This window comes from Carettochelys insculpta, chromosome 2 (genome assembly GCF_033958435.1).
Source record: "Carettochelys insculpta isolate YL-2023 chromosome 2, ASM3395843v1, whole genome shotgun sequence".
NCBI classification, from domain to species: domain Eukaryota; kingdom Metazoa; phylum Chordata; order Testudines; family Carettochelyidae; genus Carettochelys; species Carettochelys insculpta.
The window spans coordinates 65262156-65285130 of record NC_134138.1 but is presented as its reverse complement, the minus strand read 5'-3'; the positions used below and the strand labels follow the sequence as shown (position 1 = coordinate 65285130).

The window sequence follows — 22975 nt, the reverse complement described above, 5'->3', positions numbered from 1 at the left end:
ATTTTTTTTTACCCTTAAACCAAGACAATAAGCAGCATTTACCACATAGATGTTTTTAATCTCTGTAGGTTGCTTAAGATATTATCTGAGGCTACATCTACACTGTGATATAAATTAAATTTTATGAAAATCAATTTTATAATATTGGGTTTTATAAAGTCAGATTTGAGTATTTTCCTCTCCCCACAAAGTCTCCACAAAGTCAACTTAGAGCTGCCACACAGAATTGTCAAATATCGACTGTTGCAGCAGTGCATTGTGAGAACCTATCCCACAGTTACTTCAGCCCTGCAGCATTCTGAGTTTTCTCACTGGTAGAATATGGGGAAAAAATGCCTTGTAGGTGGTTGTGGGTATGTGATATCTTCCCACAATACATACCTTCATTTCCCTCCCATGGAAAGAAAACAGCCATTTTTTCAGAAGGAAAGAAAGAAGAGTAGGGAATCCCAGGTGAAGGAAAATGAAATAGGCTGGCTTCAGAAAGTGACTGAACCACATATTCTGGTTGCTTAGCTGCTTTTCGCCCCACAGAAGTAACACCTTTAGGTACAACTGTCATACTGCCCTGGGATCACTCCGGTGGCTACATCATGCCAACTGGCACTCCAACAACTTTTCCCAGAAACATCCTCGCTGAAAATGTTACAGGAAGAGATTTATGCTTGAGGAAGGAGTAGGATAGTAAAATTGAGGAAATTGCAAACCATAACAACTAAAGCCAACTCCCTCAGGCAGGTGAAAAGCCTGCACTGAAGGATTTTGCCTTCCCACTTCACTATACAATATGGGACATGGGACCCGCCAAATTTCCACATGCCAGAACATCTTTAGCTACAGCTTTTATGTTATCAGTCAAGGACAGTGACAGGCTACTGTCATACTGCCCTGGGATCACCCAGGGGGCCGTGTCATGTCATCTGGCCCTCCAGCCATTTCCCTCACCCCCTTGAAACAAGCATCAACCTCCCTGAACAGATTACAGCTTGTGATATCTGGCCCCTGCACAGTCTGCCAATGGTGTCAAGGTGTGGGTGGTAGAGTAGGTTGAAGGGCCAGCTGAAAGGGTTCCTTCAGCAGGCTGCTCTGGTGCTGGGTCACTCTACGAGGGGTGTCCAGGGGGTTCTGGATATCACAGCAACAGCCAGCCCCCAAAAATCTTTGCAGCAGGAGGAGGTTTTCCCACAGTGACAGCAAGCCCCTGAAAATGTTTGCCACGGAAGGAGACTTCTCCCCAGCGACAGCAAGCCTCCAGAAATCTTTCCTGCCTTTGGAGCCCTCACCACGTGCAAGCCAGGACATGGTGCTGTCTGGCGGCATGGGCTGTGCTGCCCTGCAGTTTTATTGGGTCAGGGGCCACCCATGTGATGTGGTTGGACGTGAGACAGACCCCAACTGCATGGCACCTGTGGGGCAGGGGAAAGAGGGGGCCTGCCCTGTACAAATGTGAGCCTCAGAGAAGAAGTTTCTCCGGCTCTCACAGAAGCACGACCCCTACGGCCCAGCCATCACGCGGTGCAGTACAGTTGGTGCCAGCACTGAAAAAAAATCTTGGCCTCTCCTGCTATATCCTGTGCAGGGAAGAAGCCACCAGTCCATGACAGGGCTATTTTTTCAAGGGTAGATGCGATTGCCACACTGATAATAAAGAAAGAAGATTCTCAGCCTCTCACACAAGCATGACTGAGCCACCACAGCTTCCTGCTGCTGAATTCAAATTCGTGGGCTTCCTATTAGGTAATGCCTGCACACCTAGAGAGATGCAGAGATGGAAGCAGTCAGAGCTGACAACCATGGGGCATTTCTGGACATACACAGGACACTTCTGGAGGCTAATAAAGTCAATTTAAAGACATGGCATTTCCACACCAGCCTTAATTTCAGTTTTTCAATTCACATTTGGCATTACGCCCAGTCACTTTTGACGGTGTTATAATATCAATCTTAGCGCTCCATAAAATCAACCTAACGGTATTTGCAATGAAGACAGTGACATTGTAAAACCAAGCTAACTGACTTAAAATTCACTTTATCATGTAATGTAGACACAGCCTTAGCCTTTGACATGGCTGGGGGTAATGCCTCTATTATTGTTTCCTTGACACTTCCCATCAATTACTTCTAACATTGCCAAACTTCAACTCTGTACTGAATCTTTCTATGCTGTCTGCTTCAGGCCCAAGAGTATGGATTACCAACATTTTGTTATACTCTCACCCCTATGCTATGATTTCCACCATTGATGCAGCCAGCCAAACACGGATTGAAGTATGTTATTCCATCTGATCCACAAACAGGCTCATACTCATGAATTTTGCATCCACAGTTAACATTACAGCTGCCTGTTAGATTTCTGTGTGCCATGGTGAGCGTAGGACTGAGGAGAGAGAAACAGATTACATTAGAACAGCATGTTAAACAAATATTTGAAGATCAGCTACCTCTTTCAACTCTTCTGTAGTCATTTAATGACTTTCAGTATTAAAAAGGTTGCAAAGGCTGGCTTCTTCTTTGGTGTAACACAAAAGCATGATCATTCTGAGTCTCTAGGCATCACTGATTTTAACTGAAAATTGCAATGAATGCAAAAAAGCATTACAAAACTGAAGCAGCACATTTCTGCCCCCTCCCTCCCTCCCAGCCCTGGATACCATCCCCAATTAGGAACCATAATGACTGTTTATATTTTGCATGGCAGTACTAAATGTGTGCCCCAGCCCTAGAGTAAGACCTGAGAATGCCAATGAAACCTTTATCTCCCAGCCAGCATGTTCCCAAAAGAGCGTCAACTACCTCAGCCCTAAAACCTCCCTTACACAAGGGTTTTTGCCAGGGGCCCGGAATATCCACAGATTTTTTTTTGGGGCGGTGGGGGGTGCAGTGGGAGGGAAGGGCGTGCCAGAACTGAGGAACATACAGAGAGAATTGTGCCAGCAGCAATCTCTTTATCTGCCACAGAAGCGCCAGCCAATTTCAGCTACAGCTGAATGGCACAGGGAAAGTGAGAGTCTCGCATAGACCGGTCATTCAGATTGTTACTTGTCAGACCTAACACCTTCACTTTGAAGACACAGGCAGACAGTACAGGTCCCAGAGCATTGGCATCATGGGCCCATGGCAGGAGACTCACTGAGCAAGCAAATCTATGCCAGTGTGCGTCAGCTTCAGCTTCCAAATGGATCTCAGGTGTCATGTCACTGGAGTCCACTGCTGCACCCTATTGCAGGGGTGATGGAAGCACAGACTACAATAGCACAGTCCACGTCCAAAAGGAAAGGTTGCAGCCTCTCGGCCAGATGGAAACAGAAAAAGTAGCCCAAGTCCAAGTCAATGTTCTGTTGAATTATTTAAATGCAAACCCTATGAAAATGTCAACTGTGGTTACAGCTGGTGACCAAATACCCTCAGAGTAGGAGCTGATACAGTTCTTTCAACTCATCCAGTTGCTCCCCCTACCACCCTAATCACTTCAGTCTTATTCATAGTGAGTCTCAGTCGTCCATGTCTCATCCTCACCCAGTCCCTGGGAAAGACACCTGGGCACATCATTCTGCATTGGGTGAGACAGAGTTATAGAGTTGGGTTTCTCTAGCACACTGAAAACATTTCAACCTACATCTAATTAACTGTCTTAGGAGTGAAAAACAGAATAGATCATTGTGGTAGCCCACCAGAATTCTCAAGGTAAAAGAACATGCGCCCAACACTAGTCTTTGGGACCTGTCAGCAACGAAGGCATAAAGCCACCGAAGACTGGTCCCATCCACTCCCAAGAAGGACTGCAGTCATGTCAACACTTTGTCACTGACTGGAATGACAGCAACTGGTAGATCTAGTAATATCAACATGAACACTTGATCTTCACTAATTGTCAAGAGAAGATCATCAGTCAATGTGGCAATATGTTATTTTTTCATTATGAGGTGATGAATTTGTGTCAATAGTGTGTGTGTGATGTTCTTCAGTAAAATGAGGCCATGGCGTGTAATAATAAGAAATTAAAAAATGGGAATAGCTTTAAGAGGTGAGAGTCAGAAATCACTGAGGCTATGTGTACACTTGCATTCCTCATTAGAAAGAGGAAACAAAATAGGAAGAAGGGTTCTTTAGAAGACAGGGTTTATTTTCAAAAGAGCCTCATCTACACTGCTTTTTTCCTTTGGAAAGGATCTCTTCTGAAAAGAGATTATGCAAATAAAGCACAAGATATGTAAATCAGTGCCTCATTTGCATTTTTGATTTCCCTCATTTGCATTCCTCTTGCTAAAGAGGAATGCAAGTCTAGATGTAGCCTGAATGAAAGCAAAGGTGGAAGTAGGATCATAAATAGTGTAGAGCAACTAAGTTAAAAAAAAACAGAACTGAGTGGAAAGAAAGGTGAAAGTTATGTAGGAGGCTGTTCTTAACAGGGTAAAGAGACTTTGTCATATTAAGGTCAATGTCAACCTCTTGGAAGGGTTACCACAGAGGATAAAAGACACAAACCCTTAATCCACTTTTTCTAATTAATGGGAAAGAATAAGATACAATTATTTGATATTTTTGCCAGGCAAATTTATTTGAAAAGATTCCATTTTTGTGTGTATATTTTCTTTAACTCTTTGGGCTGATTGTGAAGCACTGTCTTCCAATATTTGTGCCTTATTATTTGAACTGGGTTGGTTAGCCTTATTTTTTAGATCAGGCAGTAAGAACTGGTATGTGCAAATTTGAAAATTGATTTGTGCAAATTCTCAAGCATGCTACTTTGAAATTTGATTCCTGCTAACATCCCTTCTAGTACATGATATTGACTGAATTAACTGTCATGAAACATAAACAAAAAAGGAGCTTGTCATGCCCAAAGTGAAATCATTTACAAATTCTAATGAATATTTGTGATTGCCATCAAGAATACTTCATTTATCAGTAAGTACCTTCCAACAGTAAATGAGCTACAGCTGTTATTGCCTTCCTGTTCTCAATGTACCACACATTTACAATGGGGATAGCTTTTATTAATGGAGCACATTATATTTACATCTGTACTTCTCTTGCAGTTTCTAGGCTTTGCACTGTTTCCATATTGCTGAATTCATTTAATTAACAGAGGAACAGAGGATGCAGCATGAAAAGAGAGTGGTTTATTGCTTCCTGTGCTTCTGTAGGTATCATTTCATCTGCCTCTGCAATATTGAGAGCTTAAGTGAATTCTTTAAGTCAATACATTTATTTCACTTGGCTCATATATAACAATTCACCGGTTATTGACTTTTTGGCCAAGCCACTAAGAGGAAACTCCTCCCCTTCCTGACAATGGGCCTAGTGGCAGGCAAACTAGTGTGGCTCTATTAAGCAGGGAGGCAGTTGAACTCAGGGGCAGAAGGTCTATCCCCCTAAGTGCCATGGAGGCCCAGCACGGTACACAAACAGGGAATTCAAAAGTGGTATGAGCAGAGTGCAAGGGTATCAAAGTTGGGGTAGAAGTGTACAGAAAAGCTACAGCGACAAATTTACTTCTTTTCTTGAAGAGTTTACAGAATCGGGCTGTGCCTGAAATCTGTCACCAATGATGTCTGTTGTATGGTGGCTGGTGTCACTCATCTTAGCGCACTCCATTGGTTGTGTTTTATGAGGTACACCTAGGTTTGGAAGAAATTGACCATTTTTTACATATTATTGTGGTGGATAATACTGGCCTTTCTTTTAAGCATTATTTTAGGTTTTTATTTCAGTTTTAATGAGTGCACAAAATGATGGGTTCTGGGCATTTCCTTTATTTTTAGCTATTTAAATTATTAAAGTTGTGAGGAATTATTGGGAGTCAGGCAATTATTTAGTGACAGCAGACGCTGCTATTCAAAAAGTGAAAGTTTTATAATTCATTAAAACACACACTGTCAACTACGCATGTCAAAATAGTAAATTTTAGGACATAACCTTAAATCAACATATCATACCTGTTTTTACTATTTACTTGTTAATCCCTTTATAAGAAGCCTAATTCAAAAGTCCAACTCACTGGATTTTGACACCAGTAGTGTGTGTGTGTGTATGTGCTGAAATTTACATTTATTGACATTTACCAATAAAAACCTAATTCTAATCCTTCCAAAGCCTACGTCTATGAAGGGGTAGGGAACCTCCAGCCTGCAAAACATATCTGGTCCACCACTTAATTTCACCTAGCCTGCAGGGAGCTTAGCGTGGTGGGTTGGTTGGTTATGAGGGAGGCCCAGATACATAACAGCTAGGTGGGCAGGGGACAGTGACCCCTCTCCCTGTGCAGCTAAGGAATGATGGGGGCAAGGAGGGGGGAGGAGAGCTTCATGGTACCAGGGTAGATTTCCAGGGGTGGGTCTGCCCTGGCCATGGCCATTCCTTGCAAGGTATGGGGAACTCTCCTCTTCCCCCAAAGAAGACAAAAAGCAGAGTCCAGCACAGATTAGAAGCCACTGTCTAGGGATCCCCAGGTCTGCGGTGATTTTACTCTCTGCCAGCTACTCGAGGTGCTTGAAATAACAGGCCCAAACTTCTGGGGAGGGACGCATGGTCATTCTTGCAGCTTCTCTTTGCTTCCCAGTCAGAATCCATCTTTTAGCAGGGAAGCAAAGAAATCCACACGAAGCCTGAGTTCTGGACACGAACAGTGGTGCATAAGTAAAGAGAGCAGCCTTTTGAAGCTTTGCCCTGAAAGGGAAACCCACTGACTGGCTGACTCCCTATTCATGGTCTCCTCAAAGATCCAAACTACATAAAGAAGGAATTCAGATTGATGAGTGCGCGTGTTCTGAGTGGATGTTGTGATGCATTTGTGACCATGGGATAAAACCCTACATGGGGTTTGAAGAACTAATCACCATCCACAGCCCTTTTTGGAGTGAAGGGGGTTATAAACACCGACAAGCACCATAAACACTATTAGCATGTGTGTAGGTTCTTTTATTGTTTTCAGTATGTCTGTCGCTGCAATGCTTTTACACTGTTGATTGTTTCGAAGGAGAAAAACCAGCCTGCAGACTAACTCTGCTGAGGAATGCATATTAGAGGCAGGGAGCTCTGCAGCCTGGAAATACCCCAGTCAGGAGGGAAAGAACCACTGTTTTCTACCCCAGTGAGGTGACAGCTGAGGAACCAGGAGCCTGAAGTGGGCACCCTTTCTGGATCCCAGTGTAAGGCAGGGGATAACTGGCCTGAACTGTGACAAACATGACAGTGTTTTACCTCTGGATTCCTGCCTGTAACTGTATGATGATGAGTGGAGAGGAGGAACTGCCATGAAGACACAAAAGTCTGAATCTCCGTCATTTACAATAAGAGGCCTATGCCCACAAATCCTGGTGGGTTATTTCCACTGGACCTCACAACTGCTGGCTGCACAAAGAACTTCTTGCAGTCCCTCACACACACACCCTCCACAGCAGCAGCGCCAACTTAGTACCTGCTTGACAGGGCTTGCTAGGGGAGATGCATAAGCTTCTCATCACGTCCATATCTTCTTTACCCTAAAGCCTCATTCAGTGTTGTCTTGTCTTTCCAATAGCGAAACACCAGGGGAGCCTCTCAGGGCTGCACTGGAGGCAGAGACCTCCTTGGTGCTGATGCACCGGTGCACACCCTATCTCCACCTCAGCTGCTCTGGAGCACAGAGCTCCAAAGTACCTAGAGCCTCTCCCTGCACCCCTCAGCCTCTGCCAACTCTTGGCCCCTTTGATATGCCAGGCTCCAGTGCAACTGTCTCCTTTGCTTCCCCACTCATCATCAGGCCTGACTGACAGGTACTGGGGCTCAGTCTGCAACTGATTAGTGTCCACATGACATCCTCTCCATCTTACTCTTTTTCAAATGGTGGTGTGTCTGGCTGCCATCCAAAAACATTGCAGGGTGTACACATCACATAAATGGTTGAACATTTGCTTTAGAGTATTTCATGCTCCTCATGTTCAATTTTTTTTGGTAAGCAGAATTTTACTCTCCTTTCAGACACATTGATCCTAACTCTCCTTTCCGTCTACCCGAGAGATGAAGGGATCCAGCTGCCTGATTCAGAACTGCCCAGCCCAGTGCAAATGAGGGCTGCATAAGAGCATGCCTAATTTGTGCTACTGGCAGAAGGGCTCCCATGTTGAATTTGAATGTTACATAGGTCAGGTTGCCCTTAGATGCAAGGCTGGAGTCATTCAACTGCATTGCTTAAAATGCTGAAATGCAAAATACAGAGTCGCCCTTGACTTTAGTGGTAACTCAGGTAAGTGATAATGAAGTGTATGCACTTTTTTTGGTTTTTGTTTCTTAATGCTAACTAGAACACAGCTCTTCCCTCTCCTTTCTACTAGATGGGTGGATTATGCCCAAGACAGAAAAACGGAAATTACTGTTATGTGTCTTTTGACTACGAAAAAGTGGTTATGAACAGATTGGCTACAACTATATCAGCATGTTCTGTCAAAAGATTTTTTGAAAGAAGGGGTCTCTTTTGAAAGATCCAGCAGAGCGTGTACACACAAAAAGCGTTCTTTCAAAAGTAAATTGAAAGAATGTGGTGCTCCTTTGGAAAGTGCTCTTCCATTCCGTTTCAGGAAAAGCACGTTCTTTTGAAATAATCTTTTGAAAGAAAATGTGTAGACACTCCATGGGCCCTTTTTTCTGATGGAGCCTGATTTTTCTATCCCTGTCCCATTCTTTTGAAAGAGCATGGTCTGCATGGATGCTCTGTTGTGAAAGAGCAGATCACTCTTTTGAACCGCTTTTTTGTGTGTGGATGCACTCTTTTCGAAAGGCGTTCTTTCGGAAGATCTCTTCCATAGCCATTCTGTATTTGCTTCTCAAAATGAGACGCTGAGTTAGTAACTGGGATCTATTACAAGCTAAACAATGGAGAAGGCTATATCTATTTTTGGTATCCTCAAAAACGAAGAATTTCCTTTAGAAAATGTGTGTGTTTTTTTAATGCTGGCATTTTTTAATGTCTGAGCAAAAGAGATCTTTTTAATGAAAGGATTTAAAGCTAGCTCAAACGATAACAACTGAATGAATCTCAGAGAAGTCTCAATTGTAAAGAGGAACGTATGGGTCACAACCACGCCTTTTATTAATCTGTGTATCAACTGTCTTGCTAGGTGCCTTTAAATTATTCACCCACGGCCCTCTCTTGCAATGTGCTGAGCACCCTCTACTTCCATTGATACTGGTTAAGTCCCAATAACTTAACGTTTCATTTTGATTTCACTAGGAGTTGACAAGCAATCAATTCTATGAACGATTCAGCTTTTAATATGCCTACAACCATGTCTAAATGAAAAAGCAGAATAGATTTAACATAGAATGTTACTTCAAACCCATTTAGTTAAAACCCGAGGAGAAGACTTATTTCAGTTTAATTGAAGTCAGATAGGTGTTGGTATAAGGTAAACTGCCTCAAGCTACTCTTAGAATGGGAATATGAATGTCCACTTAGGGGTTTGCACTGGTTTAGCTATATTAATTTTAAAAAACAATTTAAATTCAATCAGAGCAACTTTCTCATGTAGACAAGCCTTCTGCTCTCTTATTTGTGACAAGGGGGCCATCATACCGACTTTCCAAAATTGGGGAAGGAACATGGTAGTTACATTTCATCTGAAAGATTTAGAATAACCATATTAAAGCCAATTTTGTGTTCACTTGTATTTCTTCATTTTACTGCTGGGCTGCCACAGCATTTCAGCTGAAGACAGTAACCACTGCAACCCCTTCCAAGACACCGAGTTTCTCTCCCCATTTCCTGCTTCTTCAGCCCAGCAGCACGGCCCCAAGATCATTGCACGCTACAGCCTCACCCTCAGGACTGGCTCCCCCTACCTGTGTGAGTCAGATCCAGGAGGGCTCTGACATACGAGGCACCAGGACAGCTTTACTACAAAAGTTTCCCCTGCATTTGGATGATTCCTCTTGTGGTGTCTGCTTTGATCATCACTGCCTGATTCTGCTGGCAATAAGGTACAAAACAGACACATAACACCACAAGAAGATGGACCCAGTATTTATTTTCTTATTTGGTTTCTGTGTTTTCTCTCTCTTCCTTTTTTCACATTCTCCCTTTTTGTTTTGCATGTGGACCACTCTCTTTCCCCTCTTTTACCCCATCTTTTTGTGTGTTAGTTTTCTCTCTTCCTGTTCTGGTTTCTTCGTGGTGCCTCCAAATGAAACACAAACCCACTAGCACCAGAATTCAAAACTGAACTTCCAAACCTAAAATATTTGAGTGAGCTTGATATCAGTTCAAATAAGTTCAGCCATCAATCCTGTTCATGCTCAGGTAGGAGCAGGAATTCCTAGGCCACTCGAATGGGTGTTTGATAGGCTTTCAGTGTTAATCACCTGTAAAAACATTTGGCCACACAGAAAAATCATGTATTTATCTGACTGTACTCACCGAGTTCTTGTTTGATGAATGGACTTCAAAAATAGCTCATTTTTTTAAGTAAAATAGATTACTGCCAGGTTTTTGCAAATAGCTGGCATTGCAGTCATTGATTCAAAGACACTTACCCTGTTGTGTATGGTATATTTATGCCCCCTAGATTAATGCTGTCACATCCAACAATGAAAAGCGTTGAAAAGCACAGCAAAGACACACCACTGCAGATCATAGCCAGCTTTGCAGACTCTCTTGCACCAAGTTTGAGCTTTTTTATAATGTAGCCACCAAGCACAATGCCAACGCCAGCACTCGGGACAATAATCACCCCTGTTTAGAGGAAAGTGAAAACTAAGATTAAAATTGGAACTTTGGAACAAGACTAGAAAACACCTATTGGTTTCAGCAATTAGCTTATGACAAATTCCACAATATGGTACTCACTGTCTAATTCAAAACAGCAAACTGAATCAGAATTTTTAGAGCTCTGGACTGATGTCAAAGATTAAGAAATGCTTCCTTATTGATTTTCCCAGTTGCAGAAAAAGAAATATTTCATATACAAGCAGAAATAGTGATCTGTACTAATTTTAGACTGATAATGGGTGTGACAAGCAGAGTCTAGGTACCCGACCAGGGGAGCAAAAGCTCTTAAACCCCAAAAATGAGCAGTTAAGCCAACTGTTTTCATATTGTCTTATTATACTACAAGAGTATATTCAGTAATGTCTTTCCTGAATGTTCACAAAGCTTTGCACTTGTTGGCCATTATGAGCTATATATGCAGACTGTGGTTATGAACCTAGGTATTGCCGTATGTAGAAAACTGTGCTTATTATCTCAACTAGCACCTCAACTACACCTTGTGGCAGGGCAGTGAGCAGTTAAGTACAAAAGGGCACCTCACAAACTATGCACTTACACAAAGCTCAATTTGAGTAACGCTCCATTGACCAGACTAGGGGAATGTCTTCAGTACAGCCTGTGTCAAAAGGCAGTGATTAATCCAGCAGGGGTTGATTTATCCAACCTACTAAAGACCAACAAGCACTCTCCTGTCAACTCCAGTACTCCATCAGAACAAGAAAAGTAAGTGGAGTTGACAGAAGAGTGTCAGCATTGACTTACTACAGTGAGAACATTGTGGTAGCCAAACCCAGGTACTTCGACTTTGGCTATGTTATTCACACAGGCTATGTCTACACTTGGCCAAAATTTCGAAAGGGACATGCAAATGGCCAAATCGGAGAATACTAATGAGGTGCTGATATGAATATTCAGTGCTGTGTTTCAACTGTGCGCAGCTCGTCTACACGGGGCTCATTTTGAAAGGACTCCTCAAACATCGAAATCCCCTTATTCTTATCAGCTGAATATGCATTTCAGCACCTCCTTAGTATTCTCCAATTTGGCCATTAGCATGGCCCTTTCAAAATTTTGGCCAAGTGTAGACATGGCCATAGTTGCATAACTTAGGTCTATGGCCCATGGTAGAGTAAACAAGACCAAAGAAAAGACAACGATGGGCCATTAGAGTTAGTAAAAAGATACTGAGACTTCCCGGCTATCAGGTTAAGAGGGATTTTCCCCACTGTGAATAACCATTGGTTATGATACTGAACCACAAGGTGGGGCGGTGGGGGTTGGCGGTGGGAGAATGACCATGTGAAAGAAATCCTTTTAAAAACAGGCTTGCTTGGAACTGAAGTTTGTCATTACCACACTGAAGACCAGTCTATATAGGCAGAAGGCTACCCGTGAACATTTGATGTCAACTACATTTGGGGGGATGCTGAGAAACCGTTCAAAGGGAACACATAACTTGTATTAGGAAAGGTATACTATCAACTGTAGAACTGTAAAGCCGCCAGATAGCATCTGTATAGTTAATTCCGTGTGATTTATATGTGGGCTTTCCATTGCTGTTTAATCTTTGAATCACTGACTTCCTACTAAATAATCTTTTGGTTTATCTGGGGCTAGTATCACACCTTTGCAAATAATGAACCGGGGAGAACGGTCGAAATGTCTGGTACCTGAGAACTCAGGGAAGATGCAGACTCTGGACCAGCTGGGCTAGTGGAATTACCTGAGAAGGCATAACTAGGCTGATGAGGCTTATGAGCTGGCTATGGGTGTCAGGGAATTAAAACTTGGTTGTGTAGCACAAAGACACCAAAGGTTAGAGGGACCTCATACTGCTCTGGAAGGTCCCCAAAACACCACAAGAGGCAATGCAGATTGATTCCATTTAATTAGTGAAATTCTGAAGACTTCATTCAAACTGTTGGGGTAAGGCTTTTCTTACTTCATAAGCCTCACTGAAGTGTATGTACTATTCCAAAACCTTCCAAATAGGACCAAGCTTCATAAGCCTACCTAAAGCTAACAACCTAATAAGTCTTGTTTCTAAAGTTCTGTAAACTTTTTATGGTCATAGACGCTAACCAGCTAAGATCCAGATTCTGATACCGTTACTCACATTGAGCAGGACCATGTTTCATGTGTTGCCCCACTGTTTTTTTAACAGGACTACTTGTAGACTGAATGTGAGTGAACATATCTGGCCCTTAGCATTCAACCACTTGAAAGACTTGGAACTTAAAATTTAGAAAACAATAAACTTTAAGCTCTGACAGGTTTATGAGCACGAGCTGTGAGTTTGTGGCTATGAACATCAGTTGAAACTGTTCTAGTGGGGACCCAGGCTAGCTCTGACTCCTGTGCCCAGTGGAGTTATTAAACTGTGCAAACTTCCTGTTTCTGCTAGACTCTCCTGAATGTAAGTGCCTACTGCTTCTTTCTGCACACGTTTAAGTGACGGTTGTGCTCCTAGAGATTCATTCAGCATCCAATATGAATTTAGAAGCTTTCAGAAAGTGTGCGTGGGGGGATGAAAAAATCATGATAGACTTTATTATTTTCTTTAACTGGGACATACATTCTGTAGCATATTTGCAATCACAACAGAACTCTCTCTTCCTCCCTTGCTTTACCCACAGACATCTGCTGAAGGAAATCTCTGTAGCAAGTCTGAGGGTGGACATGTGAAAATAAGTATTAATAAATATCACAAGCATTGCCACCATAATTACTGTACCAATCATGAATCTAAACTTTTAGTAATAATTCTGTGTGAAATTAGAAAGACTTCTCTATCTCCCATTCTAAAAGAATGCCTCTTCGGAAGGAACCACTTCAGAGCTGTTAACTCCCAGGGGTGGGAAAGCCATTGAATAGGAATTAGGAGACATAATTCCAACCTTGCCACCCTTCTAAATATTTTCTCTCTCACCATTTATCAAAAGGACAAATAGCAAAATAACTTGATTAACTGAATCCACCAGGCAGACCCCTGTTCTGAGAAACTTATTCTATATGGAGGTAGCACACAAACACAAAGAGTGATGTGCAGGACAATTTGGAATACCCTTTAAGTATCGGTCCTCAGCTAAATTGATTTACAGCACATAGGGATCTGGCCCTGCGTACTATCTTGTTGCTCTTCCTAACTTTCTGCAAAAATCCCCTCACAGTTTATTCTCCTCCCCACTCCCTATAGTTTACCTTCATTCTTCCAGTTACCTCTTTGTGACAGTCAATGACCTCACTACCTCTTTCTGACCTGTTTTTAGTTATTACAAAAAACTGTGCTGTTCTCTCATCCATTCTGTGCGAGCCTGAACTTGGTCCTAGAACAGGAGATGAGGAGATAAGGAAAATGCCTGTCTTCTCTCTTCTTCCCCTATTCATCCCACTCTTAAGACTTAAGAAACAACTGCAAGCCCTATACTGAAACTGCACATAGACTGCTTCCTCTACGTGTCGTTCAATATAGCAAGGAGCTATATTTTGCCCCCTTTATGAAGCAGATCTTGATGTATGCATTTTTTTCTTTCATACAGTGTATGCAAAATGATAATATAAACTCTCAAAACAAAACAGTCATTGCTACAGTGGCTCTTCCAGAGGAGCTTCCAAAGCAAAGCATGTCCAACTAATCAAGATATTCATTTTTCACTTTCAAAGTCATATGATGGAACAAAACTGAGATTTGCTAGTAAGGCAGAACACTGCCCTTAGCTTTATTTTATAATGACAGTTTGGCCTACAGAATTTTTGTGTGCACAAAATACGCTGCTGAATATCATACCCCAAGGCAAGATCAGTTTTCAGTCAGCAAATTTTGGGCTCTGCCCTTATTGCTGTTGTTAGAATACTGCAGCACTTGAAGCTTTTCCCACAAAAGAAAAGATTATAACAGCTACTAGTAGTCTGGTTACAGAAGCCTGCAATATTTACTACCAGTGTTGCACTGACAAAGGGAATAGCAAAGAGATTTTTAAAATCAATTCTGTGTGAGTTGCACATTGCACTTTTTCTAGAAAAAGTTTACCATTGATTACTATATACAGGAGCAGTGAAAGTTGATAGTGAATGCAAAATAATTTAGATCACAAAATAAAGGAGTTATAGGCTGCTTTCCTTGCACACTTTTATAATCCACCAAATCATTTATCTTTTGAAATGAAATTTTCCAAGTTTTTGTTTGATATTAGAAAATTTAATAGATTAAGATAGTGGGGGTTTTTTTGGGGGGGGGGGTTGCTTTGTTTTGTTTTCGTTCATTGTGGATGGAAAATATACATTTTTTCCATTTAAAAAAATCTAACCACTTATTTTTAATAAAAGACTACAGCAAAGGAAACTCAAGTTCAAAATTTGACATCTGACATAGACTTAATCCTCACTGAGGGCTAATGCCTTTCCTTGTTTAAGAAAAGAAATGTTATGAAATGTAACAAAGCAATGGCTGTTCAAAAACTGCCAATTGAAAATGCACTGTGCAAAATCTCATTAGGTCACCAGCTAACTGCACAAACATAAATTCACTGAGCATATGTGTACAGCTAGTTAAATGCACAGCTGAGGCGTAGATTTTTTGGTTCCAAGGATTTACAAATTATACTGCTGCTGAAGCTAGAAGAGCTTGTAAACTAATGGTACAAGTAATTTAACTGCTTGGATGGTTTAAGTGTGTACACTGGCTACCTATAGATCTTCTTTCTTTTCCCTCTTTTCCTTCAAAAGAAAATCTAGAAAAAATAAAAGTTGTTAAAAAGCTATTGGAGATTACCCTCCTGCCACAACAGTAAGTGGAGAATTTTGAATTTTTGAGTCACAGTTTCTCTCTAAGGATCTTTTCTGGGACAGCATAGCTATACACTGCTCCATACTTAGGATACAGCAAAGGCTTAATCTAGTCCTAACTTTTTGGAATTTCCCAATCTTTGTATGCTTTGTCTGACATGAATATTTTATTGGCACACATTTGTGTGTATACAGCCTCTAAAGTAACTTATGGGGCAAAAATTCCATCAAGATTCCTAGTGATGCCATAAACCATGAGAGCAAAACTTTCTAGTGGTTTGTATAACCACTAGAACCATGAATTAGAATGAGAGCCCCCAAAAATAATACCTGCCATTGTATTTTATATGGAGATGAGGTAAGTAATGTCTTGAATTGGACCAACTTCTGTTGGTGAAAAGGATACATTTTCAATCTACACAGAGTTTTTCTTCAGGCAACCTAGTGGATCTTCAAGAGACCTGAAGAAGAGCTCTATAAAGCTCAAAAGCTTGTTCCCTTTACCCACAGATGGTCCAATAAAAAGCATTACCTCACTTCTCTTCTGTCTCTCATATCCTGAAACCAACATGACCACACCATCACCGTAAGCATCTGTATTTCTTAATTTCATGCCCTCCACAGGATTTCCCTCCTTTCTGCAAAGGCTCCCACAGAGAACTCACACTGCTGATACTCCCCACCGTTCCTATCACGATCCCAGAGAAACCGCTCTTTTCTTTCACCCACTTCAAACTAAACAGACTTCCAAGGTTCCCACTCAGATTCTCTTTCTCCCCATATCTCTGTCTTAACCTGCTTGCTCTCCTTTCCTGGATCCATGCAAACAGACAGCTTTCCCCCCTCCTTCTCCTACAGTTCTCTCTCTTCTACTGGAGTGAACATGCACGTTTATCCCATTGCACTTCAGTCACCCCTTGGGGAATAGCTGTGCATGGGGGAGGGGGGAGGAATTACTCCATCTTACTCCATCTTAAAGGGGGGAGGAATTACTCCATCTAAATTACTCCATCCACTAGTCCAGTGGCCAATAACATCAGCTTCAGAAACAGATGACAAAAAAATCCCTTGAAGTTGGCAATTATGGAATAGCTTTCCTATAGAGGAAAATTTTTCCTACCACTCTTCTACATGTCCTGAGGCATATGGATTTATAGTCTTCCCATTTTTAAAATCTTCTTTAGTGTAACTGAATATTCTACATATCACATAAGTATTCATCCCTTTTAAAAATCTTTCTAAACTCCTGGCTTCAATAACAATTCGTGAGTATGAGTTTCATAGTCTTACTGTGCATCCTAGGACAATGGCATATTTTAATGTACTTTGCACAGAAACACACTGGACCTGCTTCAGAACCAGGAAAAAATGAGAATCGAATACCTGTGAGAGAATTATTATCTTTAACTACAGAAAGAAAACAATACTGAAAGTGAAAAACTGGAAGGGTTTTCCTTCCAAAATGATCTATATTGCAAGAAGTTCAAAAGAAGCCATATAGGGAAAAATTAAGGTTTATTATTGCTTTATCAAAAATAACAGTGGACACTTTTCAAAGATGTGGCTCTCCCTCTGAAAGGCTGACAATTTAATAATGGCATGCCAAAGAAGCCAGGGTTAATTACCAACAAAAACAGTGGAGAATGGGCAAATGTAACATATTATATCAGCTGGTGGTTGAATAACAAACTGTTATGACTGTTTCTGCCTCCAAGTTACCAGACCAGCTCTTTTCTCTCAAGCAGTAGAGGATCACTCATTCTGAGCCAGAGTTTCTGTCTCCAGGTCCCATAGATGGGTCCAAACAGGGACTTTGTTACACTGGGAGCTATGTAATGGACCTCTTACTCTGAGAGATATGTACATGTCTTGATAGTTTTGGGTTGTTTTTTTTTTAAACATTATTTTTCTCTCCCTCCAGTCTCAAAGGTAAGATGGAAGACATGTTTTTAAGGATACATCTATACTATCCTAGTGGGGACGTGCTAAATCAAACCATCATAGCTCAAAAGTCAACTCTGGTACTCCTCATTCTTGTGAGGAGTAAGAGAGGTCAACAGTAGACTTTCCCCCATCAACCTACAGCCTGATAAAGCAATCTTGGATACGTTGATTCTAGCTAAGCAATGGTTGAAGCTGAAATTGCATATTTAAGATCAACTTTCAGGTCTAGCGTAGACCTTCTCTCAGAGGGATTAGAAGAAGAAAAGAGAGGTGGGTTGGTGAACAGGTTTGAGGAGGGCATTCCATGTACAGGAATGCAGCAGACATCCCAGACGAATGTACAAAGATGTTTCTGAGAGAAGAAAATGAGAGGAGTAGCAAGTCTGCTTTCATCAACAGAGTCGAGAAAGCAGGGCCAACACGTGGGCCCCAATTCTGTAAATTATTCTCCAAAGGTGGCCCATTGCATCTACAAAGAGCACCCCATTTGGGCTGCATGTGAGTACATGGAGAGTCTGCTGCTGCCATGGAAAATATTACTGGATCAGTAGGACTTTCAAAGCAAAGATCAATGTTTGAACTTGATACACATTGCAATGGTGAATGGGTAAAATCTCTCCAAGAGGACAGGTAATTATTTAAGTGATGAGAGAGAAAATTCTGTCAGCAACATTGTCAATGGGCGGGATTATGGCAAGGCTGTTATAAACAAACAAACAAACAAACAAAGATGAGAATGAAATAGTCAATGTGGAAGATGAATAAGTAGGGCATGGACAAGACATATGGCCACTGGAGAGAAAAGGAAAGTGGGCGGGGGAAGGAGGAATATTGTGTAGACTGAGGTCCCCAAAGTAAAATTAGCTTTTCAGACATTGATATTAAGTAATATAAGAATACATTATAAAACCTTTTAAACTAGTGGCAGATTCTCTGTAACTTGCATGTCATCACAATGGTCCCTTCTGACGTTAAGATCTGTGAGTGTGATGATATTGCCCCATATATTTTTCCCTTAAAAGAACACTTTAATATAACCTTTAAAACAGCAAAATCTTCACTTGTACAAAACAAAAACAATAATATTTGGTTCACATTTTGTTAAACGAATATACCAAACACCCAAGGAACTACTGGAATTCCTAACAGGAAAAAGGCAGTTATGAACTACTGAGATGGTAAGATTATCATTTCAAAGCCAGTTTTATTTTTCTTTCCCTCTATTCCTTTTGTTTCAGCGATCAGCAAATGATAATGTTGTTAATGTGGTGCTAATGGCAAAGCCTTACCAGTGTAGATGCTGGCATTGGAAGCTGGGATGCCAAACTGTGACTCGATGAACTTGGGAATGAAGGTAATAAAAGCAGTAACAATGGCACTCTCAGCTGTGTATGACAAACTCACAAAAAGGAATGTCATGTTGCTTAAGATCCTGACAGCTGCTCTTGGAAGCTCTACAAAATAACAAAAATAGCAAACAAATGTTATGGAAAACAAACACTGGACTTTCTTTGAGATGGACTGTAAATAATGTTTTCTTAACATTCAGCCATATTTGCAAAGTGGAAAAAAAGACTGTATAGATAGTTCAGACTGGAAATACTTCCCTTTTGTTCTTTTCCCTAAATGTACCCCTCTAGGCCCCATTCCAGCCCTGCACAGGCATAGGAGTCCATTAGCCCATAACTGCTTGTGGGAATAGAGGCTCTGGATCAGTGGTTCCCAAACATTTCAGCATCACACGCCCCCCTCTTGATTTTTGAAAGACCTTCACATCTCCCCACCTCTTCTTTACCATCATCCAACGCCCCTTTTAACCAAAATTTCAATTCATAATTTAAAATAAACACAAAAGCGTGATATAAAAATGTTATTTCAAATTAAAAATGAGCACAAATAGATTTTCTTGTCCCAAAAATTTAATAAAAATGTAATTTAACATCAGAAACAACAGAAACAAAATTAATTTAATGTGAAGGATGACACTGCATTTTCTTCAAAAGTTGGGAAATCCTCGGCTTGAAAGATAAAAGTGCGCAGTGCAAATCGTTTTTGACATCCAGTCAATTTCTTTGTTTCATTTTTAATGTGAGTAAACTTGAAAAGCTTTTTTCACAGGAGTATATTTACAAAAATGGAAGAATAATACGTAGCACTTCTTCCTAACCAGCCCAAGCCAGGGCCAGCCGCCCGCCTGCCATATAAATCAAACTACCACTTGTAGTATGTTAACATTTTATTGTAACTTTGCCTACATAAAAAAAAGTTTTAAAAAATTGTATTTGGGATCCACTGATGACAATGCCATGATTTAGGAAGGTAAACTGTATGATGTCATATTTAGCTATATTTGTTAATAACACATGTAGCTCTAACACACTGAAAGTTTTAAATATATAAATAAATAAATAAACTGCATATAAAAGTCCCAGAAAAGAAAAAGAAGGAAAATCTGTTATGACTCAAAGCTCATAATAGACTCCTGGGGGGATTCTATGCTGAATATTAAAGATTATTTTTGCAAAACTTTAAAATTTTGCAAAATCTGCATTTTTATCACGCTGGTTTTAATTATTTTGGTAATTTATTTCCAAATATGTGTTGGCAACACTGTCTGCAACAATACAAACAAAAAAGATACCCGAGGAGTAGACAGGTGAAAAAACTCCTCTGATAACCCATTTCCTTTTCTCTATCCTCTTTTCTCGGAGCCCAGCTCTGCCCCCTATCCAGATACCCATCACCCCTTCCTCCAAACTCCAGCTGTGGGTTGCCCTCAAACCCAGACACCCAGACTCCTTCCCCTCAGAGCCCAGCCACAGGGCCCTCCCAGTCTCAACACGCGCACCTCCTCTCCCCGGACCCTGCTGTGGTGAGCCCCTAGACCAGACAGCTGCACTCTTACTCCCCTGAACACAGGTGAAGAGCTAAAGTCCTGCACTACCTCTGCCCCAGCACCTTGACATGGTGTCCCCCAATCCAGACACCTGCACACACCTTCCCCCCGAAGCCCTGCTACAGGGCCCCTCCAGCCTAGACACCTACTCTTCACACCTCCATAAGCCAGCTACAGCTGTCCTTCCCAGAGGCCAGACACTCACACCACCTCACTCCCCACCGCCCCAAAGCCCAGCCGCTGGGCACCTACCAGCCCAACAACCTGCACCCCCTCACTCCCAGGGCTCACCTGTGGGGCATTCCCCAGCTCAGACACTGTCAAGGCTGTTCCCCACTCTGACACTCCAAGTGCAGAAGGTGGGGGCCTATAAGAAACCTTAAAAATACCTTGTCTCTATAGGCTTCTGCTTAAAAGCTTCCCAAGGTCACAGATTCCCTGATCTGGGGAGGTAACTGCCACCACCCAAGTGAGAAACCCCTCATTAAAACCCAGTAAGACATACTCAGGATGGTGCCCTGAGGGACAACCCCAAGCTCTTAACCCTCCCTTAGGAGAGAGTTTGAAAACAAAGAGAAAGAAATTAAGCTGCAATCTGACAGCTGATCTTTCAGTCATAAGCAGGCATATACACAGACCTTTCTCTAGGAAGGTATCTCTCAATTAGGGATACGTGTACCCTTGAGCGTACACCGAGGTCTTCGAGCAGGTATGTCAACTCATCGAGATATTTGCCTAGTTTTACAACAGGCTACATAAAAACCACCACTAAAGTCAGTACATCTAAAAGTTCAGTCAGCCAATTACTTGTTTCTACTGCTTTGTACGCCTTACATTGAAATATAAGTACAATATTTCTATTCCAATTCATTTATTTGATAATAAGATGGTAGAAAGTCAGCAAATTTTTAGTAGTAGTCTTCTGTGACATTTTTGCATGTCTTCATAAGTAAGCAGTTTTTAAGTGAGGTGTAACTTGGTGGTATGCAAAACAAATCTGACTTCAGAAAAGGGTACCGTAATCTGGAAAGGTTGAATGGCACCTGTTTCAAGACCTCAGATTACTTTGACAAAGTTTCTCAACCAGTGATATGTGTATCCTTAGGGATATGTGAGAGAAGTCTGGGGTTATGTATAACGTTTTTTTTTAAAAAGGGGTATTTTATAAAAAATAAAAGTGTGAGAAACACTGATGTAGGACACAGGAATCAAGTCATTGCCTTTTTTAAAAAAAGGTGATTTATTAACAAAACTGCTTCAATACACATGGTAAAGCACACTTGGTTGCTAGGTGTTACAGAGCAACTAAAAAGGTAGAATAAAGGACAAAGAATTACTTCCATGGGATTCAATTTAAAAGGTATAGTGTACAGTCCTGAGAAGTCCCATACCAAACCCAAAATAGAAAATTTGATCATGTCTGACTAAACATTTCCTTTCTACTTACATATCTGCATTCCCAGATTTCCCTGAGGCCTGGATATTTATGGAATCCTTCAAGCCCAGCTCAGATTTAAAACATCTGTCTCTCTCTCTTTTCCAGGTGTGTGCGTGCATGCGCGCGCGCGCACACACCCACACCCACACACACACACACACACAGGGTGCGTCTACACTGGCATTCCTATTCCAAAAGAGGTATGCAAATGAGGTAAACATTTCAACATATTTATCAACGACCTGGATGAGGGGCTGGATTGCACCCTCAGCAAGTTTGCGGACGACACTAAGCTAGGGGGAGAGGTAGATATGCTGGAGGGTAGGGACAGGGTCCAGACTGACTTAGACAAATTGGAAGACTGGGCTGCAAGAAATCTGATGAGGTTCAATAAGGAAAAGTGCAGAGTCCTGCACTTGGGCCAGAAGAATCCCAAGCATTGTTACAGGCTGGGGTCCGACTGGCTCGGTAGTAGTTTTGCAGAAAAGGACCTGGGAGCTGTAGTGGATGAGAAGCTGGACATGAGTCAACAGCGGTACCATTGTAGCCAAGAAAGCTAATGGCATATTAGGTTGTATCAAGAGGAGCATTGCCAGTAGATCCAGAGAAGTGATTATTGCTCTTTATTCGGCTTTGGTGAGGCCGCATCTGGAGTACTGTGTCCAGTTCTGGGCCGCCATTTATAGGAAGGATGTGGATACACTGGAGACGGTCTAGCGGAGGGCGACCAAAATACTTAGGGGGCTGGAACACATGACTTATGAAGACAGGTTGAAGGAATTGAGACTGTTTAGTCTGCAGAAGAAAAGACTGAGGGGAGACTTGATAACAGCCTTCAACTTACTGAAGGGAGGCTGCAAAGAGGCTGGATAGAGGCTGTTCACAGATGGCAGAACACGGAACAATGGTCTCAAGTTGTGGTTGGAAAGGTCCAGGTTGAACATTAGGAAAAACTTTTTCACTAGGAGGGTGGTGAAGCATTGGAATGGTCTACCCACGGAAGTAGTGGAGTCTCCATCCCTGGAGGTGTTTAAGTCTTGCCTTGACAAAGCCCTGGCAGGGCTGGTCTGATGGGTTTGGTCCTGCTTAGAGCAGGGGGCTGGACTTAATGGCTTTTTTAGGTCTCTTCCAGCTCTATTGTTCTACGATTAAACCAAAAATGCAAATG

General features: G+C 41.7%; 1 protein-coding gene across 1 annotated transcript in view; it reads right to left on the bottom strand.

Moving 5' to 3' along the window:
- Positions 1–22975, bottom strand: part of SLCO5A1 (solute carrier organic anion transporter family member 5A1) — a 107604-nt gene that overhangs the window by 9819 nt on the left and 74810 nt on the right. Inside the window, 3 exon segments of the mRNA XM_074985738.1 lie at positions 2218–2377; positions 10510–10708; positions 18763–18927. Of these exon segments, the coding sequence (XP_074841839.1) occupies positions 2218–2377; positions 10510–10708; positions 18763–18927 (524 nt within the window).